The sequence below is a fragment of the Tupaia chinensis genome, unplaced genomic scaffold (genome assembly GCF_000334495.1).
Source record: "Tupaia chinensis unplaced genomic scaffold, TupChi_1.0 Scaffold000140_1, whole genome shotgun sequence".
NCBI classification, from domain to species: domain Eukaryota; kingdom Metazoa; phylum Chordata; class Mammalia; order Scandentia; family Tupaiidae; genus Tupaia; species Tupaia belangeri.
In genome coordinates, this window is record NW_006159610.1 from 3,452,121 (window position 1) to 3,473,300 (window position 21,180).

At 39.9% G+C, this 21,180-nt stretch overlaps 1 protein-coding gene and 1 pseudogene across 2 annotated transcripts in view; one reads left to right on the top strand and one right to left on the bottom strand.

Moving 5' to 3' along the window:
• NUP205 (nucleoporin 205) overlaps positions 1–21,180 on the top strand; it is a 168,003-nt gene that overhangs the window by 110,771 nt on the left and 36,052 nt on the right. For both annotated transcript variants that reach the window (XM_006145012.3, XM_027770489.1), the window contains 8 exons: positions 2,711–2,810; positions 3,223–3,360; positions 5,314–5,503; positions 6,469–6,589; positions 10,068–10,149; positions 10,711–10,875; positions 11,187–11,311; positions 18,032–18,146. In XM_006145012.3, coding sequence (XP_006145074.1) covers positions 2,711–2,810; positions 3,223–3,360; positions 5,314–5,503; positions 6,469–6,589; positions 10,068–10,149; positions 10,711–10,875; positions 11,187–11,311; positions 18,032–18,146 — 1,036 coding nt within the window. The remainder of the gene's footprint in view (positions 1–2,710; positions 2,811–3,222; positions 3,361–5,313; positions 5,504–6,468; positions 6,590–10,067; positions 10,150–10,710; positions 10,876–11,186; positions 11,312–18,031; positions 18,147–21,180) is intronic.
• Positions 12,534–12,972, bottom strand: LOC106734544 (40S ribosomal protein S15a pseudogene; annotated as a pseudogene).

Here is a 21,180-nt window from a genome sequence, read left to right on the forward strand (position 1 = left end):
GATGGCCACGCCGCAATCCCTTCTCCTCCATTCTCCTCTCAGGATCTTGGGCACGCACGCACACGTGCCCAGCGTGAGCTTTAAGCCACCGGGTCCAGGACACGAACTGCAACCGACTACGTGGGAGTCCAGCAACATAGCCATTACGCTAACTGCTGGTTCCCATGGCTGACTGTGGTTTGAGCCCTGGGCTTGAAAAATCACTCTGGGTACATGTGTGTGTTTGCCCATAATCCTGAGACGGGAATGGAGGTGAAGGGATTGTGACATGGCCATCCTTCCAGGGTCTGATTTCTCACTTTCCTTCTCACTGTCTTTCTATCTCTCTCCAGTGAGCTCATGTGCCCTTTGGCAAAAATCTTAAAAAAAAAAAAAAGTCATGCTAATTTGGCACAATGGAAAAAAAATCTAAGAAATTATATTACCCTTTATCTGTTGCCAAAGAAGGAATAACTACGTCTTTTTTCTGTCCCTGTGCATTTACGTAACATTTGAGATAATTAGTTATATTATTTTGTGTTCTGTTTTTAGCACTTAGCATCATGAGGATTTTTTGTTTCATTGAAGATTCTTTGAAAATAGTATCAGGCCAGCCTATGGCCTGGTGGTTAGTGTGGCCATATCCTTAGTGGCCGACTATGGGTTCAAGTCCTGGACTTGGAGCCTAAGAAACAAGCCAGGCCCACTTTACGTGTCCACAATCCTGACGAGTTGGGAATAAAGGGAAGAAAGAAGAAAGAAAATATTCTTTTTACTTAACTGCATAATATTTATTACTTGTATCTAGCATAGCTTATTCATTGTCTAGTCTTTGACTTAGCTTGTTATAACTGACGTTCACTTTTTGTCAAGTGTTTTATGATTTTTGTTTCCCATGTCATAAAAACAAACATTGAGAGGGGAGTCCATTTTATTAAAGCTCTAGAACTTGTTAACATGTATTTCCTGATAGGATGAAAAGCCATTACTATGTGGTGATATGTCTTCTTTATGTATATAAAGTTTTTGAAAATTTTAGAAAATTGGGACTAGAAGATGGCGTAATGGTTACATCGTTGGACTCCCACATAGTTGACCATGATTCAAGTCCCAGACACGGTGGTTTAAAACTCAGTGCTGCGTGTGTGTGTGTGTGTGTGTGTGTGTGTGTGTGCATACCTAAAACCCTGAGAGGAGAATGGAGGAGAAGGGACTGTGATGTGGCCATCCCTCCTGGGGGGTGATTTCTCACTTTTAGTCTGTCTCTCTGGTGAACCCACATGGCCTAAATCTCTCTTTAAAAACAAAGAAGAAAAGAAAGTTTTAGAAAATACAAAAGAGTGAATAATTTAAAAATAATAGTAACAACTCTTTTTGTGGTCTCATTCCAAAACTCAATCTTGGTAAAATTATGTGCAGTGGAAATAATCATTTTTAAATAATTTTTTTTGAGAGGGTTTTTGTTTGTTTGTTTGTTTGTTTTGCTCTAGTGCAAGTACGTACGCTTGCCAGAAAGAGAGAGACAGAGAGATAGAAAGTGAGAAATCACCACCTGGGGGATAGCCACACCGCAGTCCCTTCTCCTCCATTCTCCTCTTGGGATCTCCGGCACACATGCACACGTACCCGGCGTGAGTTTAAACCATCCAGTCTGGGACTCGAACAGTGGTTGACTACATGGAAGTCCAGTGACATAGCCATTACGCCAACTGCTGGTCCCTGCAATGGATTTTTTAAAAACTTACTTTCACTGTTTATAGAGTTGTGTATATTTTTCCTTTGGCATAATTATTTTTCCTCACTGGTACATAACTTTTAAATATCATTTTATCAAGTAGGTGATAATGGGGTTATTTGGGGTAGACCTACTCGTGATTATGGTTTCTTACCTTCTTTGACTAAGAAGGGCATGGAATCCTGGTCTAAGAATTCGAGCCTGGCCTTGGGAACCAGCAGTTAGCGTAATGGCTATGTCGCTGGACTCCCACGTAGTCGACCGCGGTTCGCGTCTCGGACCCGGTGGCTTAAATCTCACGCCGGGCGCGTGTGCGTGCGTGCCCAAGATCCCGAGAGGAGAATGGAGGAGAAGGGATTGCGGCGTGACCATCCCCCCTGGGGGGTGATTTCTCGCTTTCTGTCTCTATGTCTCTCTCTCTGTCTGTCTGGCGAGCGCACGCGCCCTATAGCAAAAACCTCTCCAAAAAAAAAAAAAAAGAATTCAAGCCTGGCCTTGACGTCCAACATGCTTGCTGCCAAGCTTTATGGTTTTGGGAATTCGTACATTGCTCTGAGATTGGTTTACTACCCTATGAAACAAGGATGATTAGATGAGGTGATTTCCCAGGTCTGATTCTAGCTAAGATTCTTAGAGAAAATATGAAATATTTGAGACTTGGAGAAGTCTCCAGACCTGATGTTGTTTAATTATTAGCTGGTTATTACTAAATATCAAATGCATTAGATTTGTTATTGAAGCCTAGACATCTGCTGTAAAAATGTTTCCTTAAGGGTAATGCTTTTAAAAGTCTTATACCTTGAATATGAGTCAGCCTGTTGTCCTTTAGCAAATTAAAGCAAAATAAATGGCAGTGTCTACATTTCTTCACATAAGCTAATAGACAAAGGAGTTCACTCTTATACTAGAGCAAAAAGTGGGCGGAATGAAAAACTTGGTAAGGCTACCACCTTGGGACGATTTTATTGTTATTGAAATATTTCTGTCATTCCATAGTGGGAAGTTGCTGAGGTTGTTTTGGAGGTGTTTTATAAATTGCTCAGAGATTATGAGCCTCAACTTGAAGATTTTGTAGACCAGTTTGTGGAACTACAAGGTAATTTAATTCTGTCACTTTCAAAGGTGTCAACTATTTATAATTAATAAATTCTGTATATATTGTAAATTAAACATTATATTTTTAAATAAGAATTTTTAATTTTTGCTTTATTGTTTTAATAATTAGTTGTTCTGTTCAAGAGAAAATAAGATTTTACTGAATGGCACATCGGGAACACTGCACTATAGATTTTTCATGAGTTAACGTAGTAATTGACTTAACTCTATGTGCAGTTAAGTTCTTTCAGGAATTTGCTACTGTGTATAGTTTGTGTCACTGTCTCTAAATTGAAATTTGCTTTCATCTATTTCAATACCATTTGATTTACAAAATTCATATATTTCATATGAATCGCGAGTGTGACAAAAGTCCAGATTCATCATCCCTCGCACTGTTGTGTTCTATTTAGGAGAGGAAATCATAGCCTATAAGCCACCTGGATTTAGTCTGATGTATCATCTTCTGAATGAGTCACCCATGTTGGAGCTCGCGCTGAGTTTACTGGAAGAAGGAGTTAAGCAGCTTGACACTTATGCCCCCTTTCCTGGTATGTGCTTGAACATCCTGATGTCTTGAAAGCTGTTTTGGTATTTTTCTATTTTGTAAACTGAGATGCTCTCTGAAATTCTTCTGTACTATACAGTTCTCTATGTCCACAGTAGTTTGTTTTCAGTGAGTCACTTAAGGAGAGTGTTTTGTAACAGACTAGATAAAAATGTAGAGTCTCTCACTGTGTTCCCCATTGCTGGGTCTTTTATGACTGAAATTTATCTATCATGTTACTATTTTTACCAGGCCTGTCTTTAAATCTTAAAGAGTTCACCTGTTTTATTCCCCCCATAATATTTGTAAATGCACTTAAGGTGGTACTTGGCAAATGGTGTTCAATAAATTTTATTTTATAGTATTATGACCACTAATTATTATTTACTGAGTGCTTGCTATGCACTTGGCTCTTTTAAAAGCACCTTTCATGTATTAGTACATTTAATCTACAAAAACCCTGTGTGGTAGATCTCATTACAGATTGAGCATTCCTGTTCCAAAAATATGAAATCTGAAACTTTTTGAGCATGGACAGGTCTCCATGGTGACATGTGAAAATTCCACACCCGAGTTTGGGTCAGGTCATAGTCAAAGACCATGACAAAAATATGTATAAAATTACCTTCAGGCTATGTATAAAATGTGTATAGGAAACATAAATTATGTGTGTTTATACTTTGGTCTTATTCCCAAGATAACTCATGATGTGTATGCTAATATTCTAAAATCTAAAAACATTTGAAATCTGAAATGCTTTTGGTCTCATGTTGTATTGAATAAGGGATGCTCAACCCGTCTCACATTCCCACTTTTGCCCAAAGCTACATTTATGGTCCTGGCAGTAAACCCTCACGGCCACCAATAAGAAGTCCTCTGGCTGCTATTAAAATTTCTGTGTGGACTTGGCAAACAATTGGAAAACAACCCTACCCACCATAACCTGGTATGGGGCAGGGAGGGCACAGTGGGAAAAAGAGAGAAAGAAAAACAGATGTTCCGTACATTTCATGAGTACGGATGACTTCTAAAGGCTCCTATCAGCTGGCCAGCAAGGACTATGGAAATAATTAGGCCGGACATTTAAATCTGAATTGGTGGGATTAAAGGTGATCCTTTATATTTTCCTGCTTCTTTCTTTTTCACAATTATTGTGTCTTATTCTAAGTCCATTTCTCAGCCATGGCACTATCAACAGTTGGGGCTGAATAATTCTTTGTTGTGTATGATGCCTTGTGCGTCCTGTCTGCTAGATGCTAGTAGCATTACACAAGCAGTGTCTCCAGACTCTTGTCCATGTTTTGTGTGGCCAGATCGCCTCAGTTTGAGAATTGCTCTAAACAAGGAAAAGATAAGAGAGAAATGAACTCAAGAACCCATTTCATAAAAGTACCTGGGTCACAAAAATAACCAGGACTTGCATAGTGAACTGTTCTGTGAAGTTGCCATGAAAGTTTAAATAAATGAGGTCCTTGGTGCTAGCAGGAGTTGTGGTGGTTAAGGGCACTGGACTCCCATATGGCTGACCGCAGTTTGAGTCCTGGACAGGAAAAGATAAGAGAGAAATGAACTCAAGAACCCATTTCATAAAAGTACCTGGGTCACAAAAATAACCAGGACTTGCATAGTGAACTGTTCTGTGAAGTTGCCATGAAAGTTTAAATAAATGAGGTCCTTGGTGCTAGCAGGAGTTGTGGTGGTTAAGGGCACTGGACTCCCATATGGCTGACCGCAGTTTGAGTCCTGGACCCTGGGGGGTGCTTTCTCACTTTCCCTCTCTCTCTCTGTCTCTCTCACTCTCTCCCTCTCTGGTCAAATATAAATAAAAAATGAATAAAAAATAAATAAATAAGATCCACTTGAATCTACAGCTCGTCTTTGATTTTTTTTACTCAATAATGGACTATGAATTTCTAAGGCTCATTGAGATCTTTCTAACCTCACTTTTGGTTTATAGGGAAGAAACACCTGGAGAAAGCTGTGCAGCATTGCCTTGCGCTTCTCAATCTTACACTGCAAAAGGAAAACCTCTTTATGGATCTTCTAAGAGAGAGTCAACTGTCTCTAATAGTCTCTCCTTTGGAACAACTCTTACAGGGCATTAATCCTAGAACCAAGAAGGCAGATAATGTGGTCAACCTTGCCAGGTAGGTTGCATTTCTCTACCTAGAGACATGGCGAAGTGTATCAGGTTGACATTCAAGCTTTAATTCCCAAATTTAATCAGATCCCTGATACAATCACCTCTTCACATATTTTTCTCATTTTAATATTGCTTTCTGTAGTTCCTCTGATTTTTTTTTTCTTTCTTTTTTTGGAGAGGTTTTTGCTTATAGGGCAAGTGCACTCGCCAGACAGACAGACAGAGACAGAGAGACAGAAAGCGAGAAAGCATCCCCCAGGGGGGATAGTCACGCCACAATCCCTTCTCCGTTCTCCTCTTGGGATCTTGGGCACGCACACACACGCGCCCGGTGTGAGCTTAAGCCACTGGGTCCGGGTCATGAACCGCGGTCAACTACGTGGGAGTCCAGCAACACAGTCATTACTCTAACTGCTGGTCCCAGTTCCTCTGATTCTAATTACTTTGAACGTTAACAATTTCTTTCCTTCTGTCTGTCAAATATCTAAGTCTAAAATGACATCATATTGTTTGTTCCCTGTAGGGAAGCATCATTCTTAGAGGATAGGACTAGATAGGAAGCAAACTTTTCACCATACATTAGGTTTCTGGTGGTTTGGTGTTCATGGCTTGTAGAAGTGTCACCCCAGTCTCTGCCTTCAGTTTTACCTGGCAGTCCCAGTGTGTGTGTGCCTGTTCAATTCCCCTCTCCCTTTTAAGGACACTGGTTATGTTGTATTAGGTCCTTTAACGACCTCTTCTTACCTTGACTGATCACAAATGCAAAGGCCTTACTTCCAAATAAAGTTACTGTGGGTAAGAACTTCAACATACAAATTTTGAAGGGAACTTGGTTTTAGCTCTTCCTATCTAATTTACCTAAAAGTTCTATATTGGTAGAGTTATCTTTTATTAATTTTTTTTTTATTGCCAATAGTGAGAAGCCGAAAGTCTCATCACATTTTTAAAAAATGTGTTCTTATTTTAAAGGTACCTGTACCATGGCAATACCAATCCAGAACTGGCTTTTGAAAGTGCCAAGATCCTCTGCTGTATCTCTTGTAACTCCAATATTCAGAAAAAATTGGTTGGAGATTTCACGCATGACCAGGTGACTGATTTGGATGTTACTGTTATTTTTTGTGCATTTTGAGTATATATGGAAGTCACAATGTCTCAGGAAAAGTTATTTTCTTGTTTGTAGAAGAATTCTCCAGAGAAGGTATAGTTATATTGGGTGGATGAAAATTTACCCATGAACTTGGCTGTGATTTGTCTTTGAAGGTAATGCAGTTCAGAGTGATATACATACAGTGTGTGTGTGTGTGTGTGTGTGTGTGTGTGTGTGTGTTCAGCTGTGTGTCTGAATAGCCTTAGGAGACTGCTCCTGCTCTGAGCACGTTTAAAGTGGTTGGATCTGTAGCTGCAAACTGTTCATTTTCTGCTCTTAACCATGGTCATTTGCCTCTACTCCGTGTGAGCCTCTGCAGTTCTGGATGTGTCTCACTGTTGTGCATTATCTGCTTGTCTCGTGGTGACCCACATCTGTGTCGCTTCATTTAATGTTACTCCATTTATAGTAGCTCTGTTTCTGTTCACTGAATAGCTACCGTTGGGGAATCTGCCGTTTTTTTCCCTTCGTAAACATTGCATCTTTATATGGAAACTCATAACTTCAATTGCTTTGGCTAGCTGAAGGATTTCGTCGTGTACTCTACAGTGTTCTTAAATGGGGGCTCTTCTGGCAGGTTGAGTGGGACAGATCTTCATTTTGGGTATAATTGTCCTTCACATTGAAGGACCTTTAACATTCCTGGTTACCTGCCACTGTCAGTAGTAACCTCTAGTTGTGATGATTCAAAATGAGTTCACATATTTCTGTGCCCTCTGGAGTCAGCCTACCACCCAGGTTGAGAACCACAATTTACAACAAGTATGTTTGTGTGTTGGATGAGGGTTTTCAAACCGTGTGGTCATCATGGACACTGGTTTTAGGTTTGCTGCCATCCATTTTAATATATTGTTACTGATTTCAGTACCCTGCTAGGTTTCTTTTTTTCTTTTTTTTTTTTTGGAGAGGTTTTTCACTATAGGGCGTGTGTGCTTGCCAGACAGACAGAGAGAGACATAGAGACGAAAGTGAGAAATCAGCCCCCAGGGGGGATGGTCACGCCGCAATCCCTTCTCCTCCATTCTCCTCTCGGGATCTTGGGTATGCATGCACACGCGCCCGGCATGAGTTTTAAGTTTTAAGGTGGGACCTTGACAGGGCTCACTGTGTCATGTGCCTAAAGAGAATGTGTCTCCTGCTCAGCATCCCAATTAGCTAAGATTATAGGTGAGTGCTGCTGTACCCAGCTGGTTCAGGTCAGCATGTATGGGAACCAAACCCTTGGCTTTCATGTGGCTTCCAGCCTCCCACGCTGTGGGACCTGTGTGCCACAGCAGGTGGGCCAGTTTAGTGTTGTTATTTGTTTAAATAGTTTGAAAAAAATGCTTACCTCACAAGTAGAGAGGAGATAGTGATTACAGGAGGCAGGGAATGTGACGGGGGACGGGAAGAGAGAGAGAGAGGTACAAAGTTATAGCTGCATAAAAGGAACAGGCTCTAGGGTTATAAATATATATAGTATAGTTCTATAACCATAACTTACTGTGTATTTCAAGGTCGTTAGGACAGGCGATCTTGTATGAGAGCTCAGCACAGAGTAATGATAAATATTCGAGATGATGGATATACAGATTACCTTGATCATCACATTATGTTCATGTACTAAATGATCATACTGTATCCCTTAAATTCATGTAGCTATTATGTGTCAATTAAAAATATAAAACATTTGGGCCAGCCCCATAGCTCAGTGGGTAAGAGAACCACATCCTAGATGTCTGACTATGATTTGAATCCCTGACCTTGCAGCTTGATAAATTTGTCAGGGTGTGGGTGTGTATGTCCCAGATCCCAGAAGAACAGAGAAATGGAGGAAAGGGATTGCAGCATGCCCATCAGCATGGGAGTACTTTCTCCCTCTCTCTCTCTTTCTGTGGTCTCTTTGGTGAGCACATACACCTTTCAGCAATTAAAAAAAAAAAATTACTTTAAATTAAAAAAAAAATAGCTTGATCGGGACCAGCAGTTGGTGTAATGGCTATGTTGCTGGACTCCTATGTAGTCGACCGCGGTTCGAGTCCCGGACCTGGTGGCTTAAATTCATGCTGGGTATGTGTGCATATGTGCCCAAGATTCCAAGAGGAGGATGGAGGAGAAGGGACTGTGACGTGGCCATCCTCCTTGGGTGGTGATTTCTTGCTTTCTGTCTCTGTTTTTGCTGTAGTGCACGTGCCCTATAGCAAAAACCTCTCCAAAAAAAATTGCTTGATCAAGTTGTCCTCATTCTTCCACCACCTCCTCTTTCCCATTTCTATTATAAACTATTAGATTTTCCACTTTTATGCAGTTGAATCTTTTAGTTTCTGGTAATGAGAGAGACATAATATTTCAGGGCCTAATTTATTTTACTTAGCATTATTTACTCTAGATTCCTTCATTGCCTCAGATACCTGGATCTCATCTCATTTAGTGGCTGAATAATGTTACCATGTGTATATGCCACATTTTCTTTCTCCATTGATCAGTTGTTGGGCACTTAGTTTGATTTCATACCGTAACTACTGTGTGTAGGTATAGTGCCACAGTAAAGACGGGGGGTCAGATACCTCTTCACTCTACTGGCTTTCTTTCCTTGAGTAATACCCAGTATTGGGATTAATGGATCATTCCTACCTATTTTGAAAACTATACCCCATAGATAAGTACAACTGTCATATATAAATTATGACTTGTAATAAAAATAGTTTGATCATTTGAGAAGGAAAGTTAAGAAATTTTGAATTTGAATTTATATATATATAGAATCTTGGGCGGGCACACACACAGACACACACACACACACACACACACACACACACACACACCCGGTGTGAATTTTAAGCTGTCAAGTCCAGGACTCAAATCACAGTCTACTATGTGGGAGTCCAGCGACATAACCATTACGCCATCTTCTGACCCTTGAATCTAGTAAATTAATAAAAAAATTTTGCCACCAGATGTGTGTTCTTGCTGGTGAAAAGCAGAGAGTGTAAGTGAAAGCGAGAGAGAAGTGAAAAAGCCCCTTCTCTCCATGCAGCATGGTCACGTTGCAATCCCTTCTCCGTTTCTGCTTCCTGCTGGGATTTTGAACGTGCACACATCTGTGCCTTAAGTGTTTTCCATGCCACTGGGTCCGGGACTTGAACTGCAAGGTTGGCCATGTGAGATCTAGCCTCCTCAACTACCAGGCTGGCCCCAAACCAATGAATTTTTAGTTTCTGTTTCTTCAGTTACTTCTGTATAGCTAACCCATGTTAATTTAAGGAACTGAGTTTTCTATTATATGAACTAAAAACTAAGTCCTAAGTACTTTATTTGGGGCAGGTTTGCCTTTTTTTATTTACAGATTTTTATAAATATCTGTCATGTTTATCATAGTTTCTCTAATATTTAGGAACTTTTTATAATTTGTCATTTTTGTATCTTTATGTGACTTCAGAGTGTAAGTCAGAAGCTGATGGCCGGATTTGTGGAGTGTTTGGATAGTGAAGATACAGAAGAATTTGTACGTCTAGAAGAGGGTATGCCTTACATTAACATGCATATTTGTTGTTTGTTTTTTGCCATAGGGGGTGTGCACTCACTGAATAGAGAGAGAGAGAGACAAAGCGAGGAACAGTGAGAAATCACACCCCTTCCGTGGGGACAGCTAATCCCGTCTCTTCCATTCTCTCAGGATTTGGGGCATGTGCACACATGTGTCCCTTGTGATATTCAAGCCACCCAGTCTAGGACTTGAACCACAGTTGGCCATTTGGGAATCCAGCACCTTAACCACCACATCACCTGCTGGTCCCCATATTTGTTATTATATATGTTTACTTTAAAGAAAAAATTCAAAACTGTTAACCCTGTAGTGGTAATGTAAGAGAAGTTGAGAATGGCTCAGGGGGTAAGAGAACCACATCCTAGATGTAGAACCACATGCTAGAGTAAATGTGTAAGGTTTCTAGAATTCTTCCTTAACTACATCTGAAGCCACTGAAATGACTGCTCAGGTAAACAAGCTTAAGAAAACGTGGAGGTTCAGAATACCTTTTATATTTTAATTTGTACTCTTGTGGTTTCTTCATTTCTGCAAGGATCGGAACTTGAAAAGAAATTAGCTGTAATCCGTCACGAAACAAGAATCCACATCTTGAACCTTCTCATCACCTCTCTGGAATGCAATCCACCCAATCTTGCTCTCTACCTATTGGGCTTTGAATTGAAGAAACCTGTCAGTACCACTAACCTACAAGATCCAGGTATAGCCATAAGGCACATGGGCATTATTTCTTATTTCTACAACTAAGTGACTGTTTATTGAGTTGTGGGCTGGTGGGATAATTCATTGAAAAATTAAATAAAATGAAAGGGTATGAGAGGTAATAGTTTTAGGACTTTGATCAAAACTAGTTAAACTGAGCCTTGGTGAATTAGTGTTTGTTAATTTTCTGTGTCATTACTCCAAAGTGTTCACAATAGAGCATGTATTATGGAATTTAAATTTGAAAAAGGCAGCTAAATCTTACAGAGATTTTGAAGAAAAGTTGAATTTCCTTTTGGTTTTATTTAGGTGTGTTAGGTTGCCCTCGCACATGCCTGCATGCCATCCTGAACATCTTGGAGAAAGGAACAGAGGCAAGGACAGGCCCGGTGGCGGTGCGAGAATCTCCTCAGCTGGCTGAGCTGTGTTACCAGGTATACAAACGATGTGTGGTGAGCTCTGAGCAGAAAAAACTTGGCCAGATATTTCAGTATCCCACAGGTGGGAGAGTATGATGGTAGAGTTAATTAAATGAGTTCATCAAGTCCTTGGGCCAGTCTTTCATATATGGATAAAATTCATGAGGCACAAACTCTTAAGATTTCACAGATAAAAAATTCTGTTTGTTAATCCCTTGAAAAGTGAGAAAAATTAGAATTTTTTCGATGGATTTTGCCCAAGCAGTGTAGAAACTCCCCAATGTGTTTAGTAGTGGATTGGGGTTAGAAGACTTCTGGTTCCCCTCTCTGCCCCATAACAGTCTAAGTCACCTTTGGCATGTCATGAAATTTCTCTGAATTTTAGAATCTGTGAAATGGACTTTTGAGAGACTTGAATAAGAATGTAAGTGAAACACTTTTTAAGAAGTATGTGGATTATTAAGTCTTATAGCCATGTCAGGTGGTTAGAAGTCACATTAATGTAAGGTTTATACTTAGAACTTTTACTTTTCCACTTGTGTTTATTTCTTATTTTATTCATTTTGTATTTTAAGAATTTGGCTGTATAATATGTGACTAATTTCTCAATTTCAGTGTCACACTGATTTGTATTTTTATCTTAAGAAATGCATCATTCATCTCTTAGGGCATGGAAATTTTTTTTGGTATGTCCCCATTATTCTTTCTGTAAATTATTTTTAAAAAGAATTATTTTTAAAATTTTATTTATTATTTAATTTGACCAGAGAGAGGCAGAGAAAGAGAGAGGGGATGTGAGAAAGCAAGCCACCAGGTCCGGGACTCAAACCGCAGTCAGCCATGTGGGAGTCCAGCATCCTAACCACCATACCACCTGCTGGCCCTCTTTCTGTTTTTTTTTTTTTTTTCACTCTGTGTCCTTGGGCTGTCTCACCATAGTCTTTCTGTAAATCAAAATTAATTCTTCTGAAATGGGGGAGTAGACTTTATGTGCATTGTCTCAGAAAGTTTGATATATTTAGGTAGAAACAATTGAGAAGCTCAGTCTTCTAGGCTAACCGCAGATGAAGTGCGTGAATGAAGCCAGGCTGAGGTCCCAAAGGGAGGCAGAGGAGAATCTGGCAGACTGGAGAGCGCATGCCTTGCTGCTCGGCTGCTACTAGTTTTACCCTGTCAGGATGCAGGCCCTATGCTAAATTGTCTGAAATCTTATTTTGATTTATTTTTTTTTTCCCAATGCGGCATTTTATTTGTATTTGTGTATTACATCCCTAGAAAAAGAATCCCAGGATTTTCCCTCTTGTGTGTTTCCGTCTTGCTCCTTCATGGTCCATGATGCCAGCTGAGGTTGTCAGTACAATGAGTCCAAACTGACGTGACGGGAGCAGATTATTCTGCCATTTCTCTAGATATTTCAGTTGCACATCAAATCTGGGGCTGATCATTCCACACTTGTTTAACCTGCCAGTGAGGTTCACAACAATTTTTCCAGCTCTGTGGTCATCAATGATTTCAAATTCCCCAATGTAACCATGCTTCTTCATCACAGTCAGGAACCGGACAATGACTTTGGAGCACGGCCTAATAAGAACCTGGCGTTTGCCTCTCTTTTCAGCATTGTTGGTGCTCTTGAGGGCATCAGCCAGGACATTCGTGCGCACCATTATGGCAGCACAGAAAGATGGTGGAAAGAGCTTATTTTATTATTTTTTTTTTGAGAGAGAGATTTTTGCTATAGGGTTTGTGCACTCACTGGAGAGACAGAAAGTGAGAAATCATCCCGCAGGAGGAGTGATCACACCACAATCCTTTCTCCTCTGTTCTCTTGTTGGAGTTTTGGGCTCACATGCACATATGCCCGGTGTGAATTTTAAGCCGCTAGGTATAGGTCTCGAACTGTGGTTGACTATGTGGGAGTCCAGCAATGTAATCATTATACCATCTGCTGGTCCCTTGATTTATTTTTTAAAGTGGAATTGGAACTCTGAATTTTCGTGAAATTTTTTCTGATGTCTAGAACACTGCCAACTGAACAAAACATGTGTCTAGATCAGCAGTCTAGTTTGTAACACGTGCTCTGTAACCTCTCTGCACAAAATGTAGTCCGGGACCACCAACACCTTGGGAGCTTGTGAATGCAGACTCTCGCCTCAGTTTTTACCTGCTGAGTCAGAATCTGCATTTTTTTTTCAAGAAGTACTTCTCCATTTTTAATGAAAGACACTTCCTTTTACTTATAGGTTTGTACTTCACCTGCTTCAGAAGAAAGAAAATGTAGACCTCCAGGAAGAGTTTGTTAGTTTAAGTAAATCTCACGGTAGCAACAGGAAATAATTTGGGTCTTCTTGATACCTCGAATGATCTTCAATTTAAAGCCTTCTGGGTAGGGGACCGACAGGTGGCATGGTGGTTAAGGGCACTGGACTCCCATATGGCCGACTGTGGTTCAAGTCCCAGACCTGGCGGCTTCTCTCTCTCTCTCAGTCTCTCGCTCTCTTGGTCTCTCACTCTGTTCCTCTCTGGTCAAATTAAAATGAGTAAATAAATAAAGTTAAATAAAATTATTCTCTTTAAAAAAAGGTTTCCTGGTAAAGAGGTTGAAACCAAGTTTCATTCCTTTACCCTCTTTTCTTTAAGAATAGAGATTTCTCCTGCTTGGAATCTAAGGAGGCTCCAGAACATTTTAGAAAAATGGATTCTTGGACACTTAGTGTCTTTTACCTCTCTCAGATCTTTGAACATCTGCTTGTAGTTTCTTAACTTACTCTTTCAGTTGCACATCATAAGCATAACTAGTTTTTGTGTTTGTAACTGCATTTTTGAGAATTTCAGTATTAGCTTATTAAGTTTTAATTTACTTATAAAACATCAAAACAGTATCAGAGCTGTTTGAATGACAAGCATATACCTTTCATCGCTAGTAGAAATGTTTACTTTTTTTTTTAGCCTTTTTTTTTTTCTTTTTACACGTGTATACATATTGTCGTTTATTTATTTATTTATTTTTTAGTTTTTTGTCATGGGGTTTGTACACTGGCCAGAAAGAGAGGGAGAGACAATGAGAGGGAAAGTAAGAAATCACCCCCTGGGGGGTGGCCACACTGCTGTCTGTTTTCCTCTGTTCTCCTCTTGGGAATTTGGGCATGCACTCACAAGCACCTAATGATTTTCAAGCCACTCTGTCTAGGACTTGAATAGTAATCAGCCATGTCCAGCACCTTCACCCCATGCCATCTGCTAGCCCCTACATATTGTTAACGTAGTTGGTAGTTGTGTTCAGTATAAATAAAATTTTATGCCCCCTTCCCCCCCATGAACTTTCTATACAGCTACAGTGTAACAGTGTAAGTTACATTTAGGTTGTTTCCAGTTTTTTACTTTGCCCTAGTGGGCATCTTTAGTTACTTTTTTTTTTTGTTTTACCTTTTTTTTGGGGGGGGGGGGGGTTTTTGTTTAGGGGATGTGGGCTTGTCAGGAAACAAGAGAATGTGAGCTTGCCAGAAAGACAGAGAGAGATAGAGAGACAGAAAGCGAGAAATCACCCCCACAGGGGGAATGGCCACGCCGCAGTCTCTTCTCCTCCATTTTCCTCTTGGGATCTTGGGCACACACGCACATACACGTGGTGTTGAGTTTAAGCCACCGGGTCTGGGACTTGAACTGCAGTTGACTACATGGGAATTGAGTGACATAGCTATTACGCTAACTGTTGGTCCCTGTTTTACATTTTTTTAAAAGAATATATTTTCAGACATAGATTTAAAGTTAAATTTCATTATTCACAGAAGTTATGTTTTATAAATCATTATGAATGCTGACTTGGTGAATCGTGAAGTATTGTTAGAGTCCTACACGCCTGGTCTAGACATTTTTGTCAGTGATTAATCCATAGCCCAGTTTTATTTGTGTTTTCTGTTTAAAGATACTACTTAATATACACTGTTAATTCATTAAGATTAAACTCACTGGGGCTGGTAGGTGGCATCATGATTAAGGTTCTGGACTCCCACATGACTGATCATGGTTCAAGTCCCAGACCTGGTGGCAGGCTTTCTCATTCTCCCTCCCGCCTCTTTCTGTCTCTGTCTGGTCAAATTGAATAATAAAATAATAAATAAAATTAAATAAAGAAATCTTCATGAAGAGGGAACTCATGGCCAATAGCACTATATGTGAATGAAATTTATCTAACGTGTGTGTTTTCTGATGGCACATCACAACGTTCTTATACTTAGGGACACTGGACAGTACTTTAGAGCCATGCTTGGAGGCTGCTTTACACAGAAAAATTACCAATAAAAGGCACAAAAATGCAGAAAATTTGGCATTCTAAAGACAATGAAAGGGATCCTTATTAGAGCTGAAACAAGAAGCCAGAATTGCTTTATTAAGGCTTGTGTGTTGAGTGACCAGCATTTTTCTCTTTCTATGCCTGTCCATGAGTGACTGCAGAAGTACTGTAAGCATTGATTTTAGTGTTACAAGTGAATTTTAACATGCAGGTGAATTTACAAACATGGAATCTATATATAGTAAGGATTGACAGCCTAAATGATATGAATAGTTACAGGATGTTAGATTTTAATTTTCAAATAATGGTACCAATAGCAGACAAGTCTTAAGTGTCTTATACATGCCGAATGATTAATGAATGTTTATAAAATGAATTACTCATGATTGAAAAATTTCATTGCCACTTCATATTGATACTTCCTTTTTACAATTAAAACTTGTATTGATTTATAAGATATAATATGCCAGCTTGTTATTGCCTTAATTTTTAGTTGTTTTTGTTATGATAGAGGGGGAGAGAGAGACAGAGATAGATTTTTTAAAAAAGAAAAACCTTTTATTAATTGCCAGAGGGTATACACACTTGCTGGAGAAAGAGTGACAGAGGGAGACAGCAGCCCCCGGTGGGTCATGGTCGTGCTGCAATCCCTTTTCCTCTGTTTATCTATCTTGTTGGGATCTGAGACACTCATGCACACCTGCCCACCATGATTTTCAAGCTCCCAGGTCTGGAATTTGAACTGTGCAGTCATTCATGAGGGATCTAGTTCCATTAACCTCTAAGTCGTAGGGCTGGCCCTTAACCTTTGTGGGTTTTTTGTTTTTTGGTGTTTTTTTTTTTTTTTTTGCTAGCAGATGCACATACATGAGGATATATCAGGGAGATCGGGAAGGTGGGATCCTGGGTATGCATCCTGCCCTTGGCATGTTTTAGAATTTTTTTAATTAAAAAATATTTTTCATTGCCAGAGGGCATATACTCTCACAAAACCAAGAATGAGAGAGAGAGAAAACACTTTGCATTGGGGTGTAGTCCCACTGCAGTCCTTTTTCCTCGGATTCTCCATCCTGTCAGGATTGTAGGCATGCGTGTATATGGGCCTGGAGTGTTTTTCAAGTGGGAGAGATTTTCAGCCACTACGGTCAGCCCTGGGGGACCCAGCTCTGTATGCACAGAGCTTAACCACTGTGCTATGGGGCTGGCCCTCTGACATGGTTTTCAAGATGCTAGGGCCAGAATTCAAACCTTGGGATTGGCTTTCTCTGTGCGACACCGAACCTCTATGCTACTTGGCTGGACCCAAGGCAGGTATCTTTGAGTGTCATCCATGTTGAGATTGTCCTGCTCCAGCCTTTCAATTTGTTGGGTACGCACGACACTTAGTGTGTGCTGGGTGGCCAGAGAACCGAACCTGGGCCTTCCGATGTGGCTTCCAGCCTTCCAGATGGTAGCGCTATCTGTATGCCTCTATAGCTGGCATATTTACTAATTTATATACTTTCACTGACAACAGGTGGATGTTTTTCTTTGAGGGCTATTTTTATTCTTCTCATACTAAATGTTCTTTTTGCCATTTTGTCTATTTAGAGTTTTATGATATTTGTATGCATAATGGAGATCTGTATGTATATTAAAGTTTGTTATTTTTTTCTTATATTTGATATAAAAGCTACCCCCAACATCTATTATTTTCTTTTAATTTTCTTTTTCTTTTTCTTGGAGAGGCTTTTGCTATAGGGTACGTGTACTCACCAGAAAGATAGAGAGAGACAGAAAGCGAGAAATCTTCCCCGCCCCCCCCCCGGGGGGGGATGGCCACGCCACAATCCCTTCTCCTCTATTCTCTTGGGATCTTGGGCACACACGCACATGCGCCCAGCGTGAGTTTAAGCCACTGGGTCCGGAACTCGAGCTGCGGTCAACTACATGGGAGTCCAGCGACATAACCATTATGCTAACCGCTGGTCCCGTAATTTTTTTTTTTAAGAATTTATGTCACGTAGTTCAATTTGTGGATCTTTGCAATTTTCTGTAATTGATCCAATTCTGATAAATTTGTTATCTTCCTGAGGTGGACATGAAATAACTTGTTCTCAGAAGTTACTTCCAAGTAAATTGTTACTAATAATAGTTAAAATACAAAAACTTGTTAATTATTCATATGCGCATGTATTAATGTATTTACAGTGATTTCAAGATTACTCTTGTATTAATGTCATCAGCACTGTCAAATTGGATTTCTGTATATTTTCTTGAGCTATGATGTTAAAGACTGCTTGTAATTCCAAGTTTATGTTTTGTACATGTGTTTATCCATGTTCCTTGAATTATTGATGGCTCTAAATTTTTCACTTAGTAGATAAAAGTTCAGTTATGGTTATCTTCAGATGTATAGCACAAAAACTTACTTGGGGATTGAAATTTTCATTTTAATTCTGTAGGTGATCTATCAGTTATGTGCATGCTCCGATACCTCTGGTCCTACTATGAGATACTTGAGAACCAGCCAGGATTTCTTATTTTCTCAGTTGCAACATCTACCCTTCTCTAACAAAGGTAGGATGTAATTTGCCTTATTATAGCAAATTTATAAGTTGAGTGACTTTATAGTATCTGGGGGAGCAGTTATGGTTATTTGTGGAATTCTGTTCTTTTTTTTTTGAGGGGTTTTTGCTATAGGGCACGTGTGCTCACCAGAAAGAGAGAGACAGAGACAGAAAACGAGAGATGACCCCCAAGGGAGGATGACCATGCCGCAATTCCTTCTCCTCCATTCTCTTGTGATCTTGGGCATGCGCACACACATGCCCGGCGTGAGTTTAATCCACCGGGTCCAGGACTCGAACCGCGGTTGACTACATGGAAGTCCAGCGACATGGCCATTCGGTCAACTGCTGGTCCCATGGAATTCTGTTCTCATTTTGTTACTTTTTTGTTACTTTGGGTTGCTTTTGTAATTTTTGTTTGAGAAGTTAGATGTTTTAGCTGCTTGCATTAAAGTATTTAAACATAGCCTGTCAAGGATAGCATTTGATCTTTTTTTCCTTTTATCAAGTTTTGCTATGCCAGAGAGAAAGAGAGAAAAAAAGTGAGAAATCACCGCCTGGGGGAGATGGCCATGATAGTTTCTTCTCCACTTTCCTCTGGAGATTTTGGACATATGTGTACACGTACACGTGGCCATGTGGGATCCAGCGCGTTAATCATTATGCTACTTGTCTGACCTGGATTTGGTTCTTTTTAAAACAAATAAAATTTAAAGATTATATTGAAGGTGTAAGAAAATATTTGTATGAGGGGGACCAGCAGTTAGCATAATGGCTATGTTGCTGAACTTCCATGTAGTCCACCGCCGTTTGAGTCTCAGACTTGGTGGCTTAAACTCACGCCAGGCACGTATGCGTGTGCCTAAAATTCCGAGAGGAGAATGGAGGAGAAGGGATTGAGGCGCGGCCATCTCCCTGGGGGGTGATTTCTCTCTTTCTGTCTCTCTGGTGAGCGCACACGCCCTGTAGCAGGGGAAAAAAAAAAAAAAACTCTCAAAAAAAAGAAAGAAAAAAAGAAAATATTTGTATGAGAAAATTTTGGAAATGTAGATATTTACAATTGTTTTATAAACATCTCTGATTTGTTTCTTGGGAGTACAATTAAAGCCGACTCAGGAATTGAAATGAAAAATTGGAAGACATAATGAAGTTTTATTGACATGATTAATAATTATTTCAAGCTCATTAAATTTTTCAAGATTCTGCTTTATTTTCTAGATTATATCCAGTTGGTGTTGGTCTATTGAGTTTTTTAAAACTTTATCTTGCATTATCTTTATGTTTTAGAACATCAAGGCTCACCTTTTTTAAATAAGTGTTTTCCTTGCTAGTAATTATCAGCTTCTAACTTACTTTGCCGTGTAGTGGTGTAAAACTCTTGGGAATTACCTAATGTCAAAAAAGTTTTTTTACTTTATTTTTACGAGTCTTAGTATTAGTGTTGGGATATTTTTTGTATAAGAAGTCTTTATGACCCTCCCTTTCTTAAAATTTAATTTGCTTGGGACCAGCAGTTAGCGTAATGGCTATGTCGCTAGACTCCCACGTAGTCAACCGCGGCTCCAGTCCCAGACTGGGTGGCTTAAAACTCATGCCGGGCGCACGTGTGTGTGTGGGCCCAAGATCCCGAGAGGAGAATGGAGGAGAAGGGATTGTGGTGTGGCCATCGTGGCCACCCGCCCTGGGGGGGGTGATTTCCTGCTTTCTATCTCTCTGTGTCTGTCTGTCTGGCGAGCGCATGTGCCCTATAGCGAAAATCTCTCAAAAAAAAAAAATTTAATTTGCTTTCTCACCAGAAGGGGAGGGGTAGTGAGAAAGCAACCTTCCGGTGGGGATGGCCAAACCACAATCCTGTCTCCATTCTCCTCTTAGAATTTTGGGCACACATACACATGTGCCCAGCCTGTCCTTCAAGCTGCCAGGCCTGGGACCTGCCAGGTTTGGAACAAGAACTGTGTAGTTGGCCACGTGGGATCCAGCCACCTTAACTACCATGCTACTTAGCTGGCACAGAATTTTTTTTTTTTTTTTTGAGAGGTTTTTTTGCTGTAGGGCATATGTGTTTACCAGAAAGACAGAGACAGAAAGTGAGAAATCACGCCCTAGGTGGGATGGCTATGCCACAATCCCTTCTCCTCCATTCTCCTCTCAGGATCTTGGGCACACACGCACATGCACCCAGTGTGAGTTTAAGCTGCTGGGCCTGGGACTCGAACCATGGTCAACTACATGGGAGTCCAGTGATATAGCCATTACTCCAATGACATTCCCTCTGAACTCTCTTTTTATACCTTATAAAATGTTTCACCTTTTATGTTATGTGTTCTTTAAAAACTAGATTTGTATTTGCCTGAAATTATTATTCATATTATTGTTATCTTCAAATTCTTATGTTTATATAGTCACAGTCTAAGATTTAACAGAGCCATGCTTCTGAAAATAATACTTGGATTAAAGAACTCCTATTGTAGTTCTGGCCCTACTGTAATGCATCAGTTGAACCCTTTGAATAGGGAGATGGATCTAACGTGGCTGACTATGGTTGGAATCCTGTTAGAACCCTGTCCTGCCTATTTGAAAAACATGCTAGGTACCTATGTTTGTGATCTACAAATCCTGACGGGATGGACAAATGGAGAAAAAGAGATGTGGCATGAACACATCCCATTAAGGTGTGCTTTGTTTCTCTCTGGCTAGTACATGTGCTTTCTAGCAATGAAAAGAAACATCTTTTAGGTAATTCCCAGACATAGTTATATATTAAACAAATCATCTTTAATTATCTTGTGAGATATAAAACTGTGCAGCTTGTGTTTAATTTCTTTAAAATATTTGATCTATTAAATAAAAATATGTGTTAGGTTTTTTTCTTTTTATAAATTACAGTTTTGAAAGTTACTTTTATTCTTTCTTTTTTTATTTTCTTAGAATTTTGCCATAGGGTATGTTTGCTTGCCAGAGAGACAGAGACATGGAGACAGATATAGTGAGAAATTACCCCCCACTTTTTCCCCTGAGGAGGATGGCCATTCCTTAACCCTTCT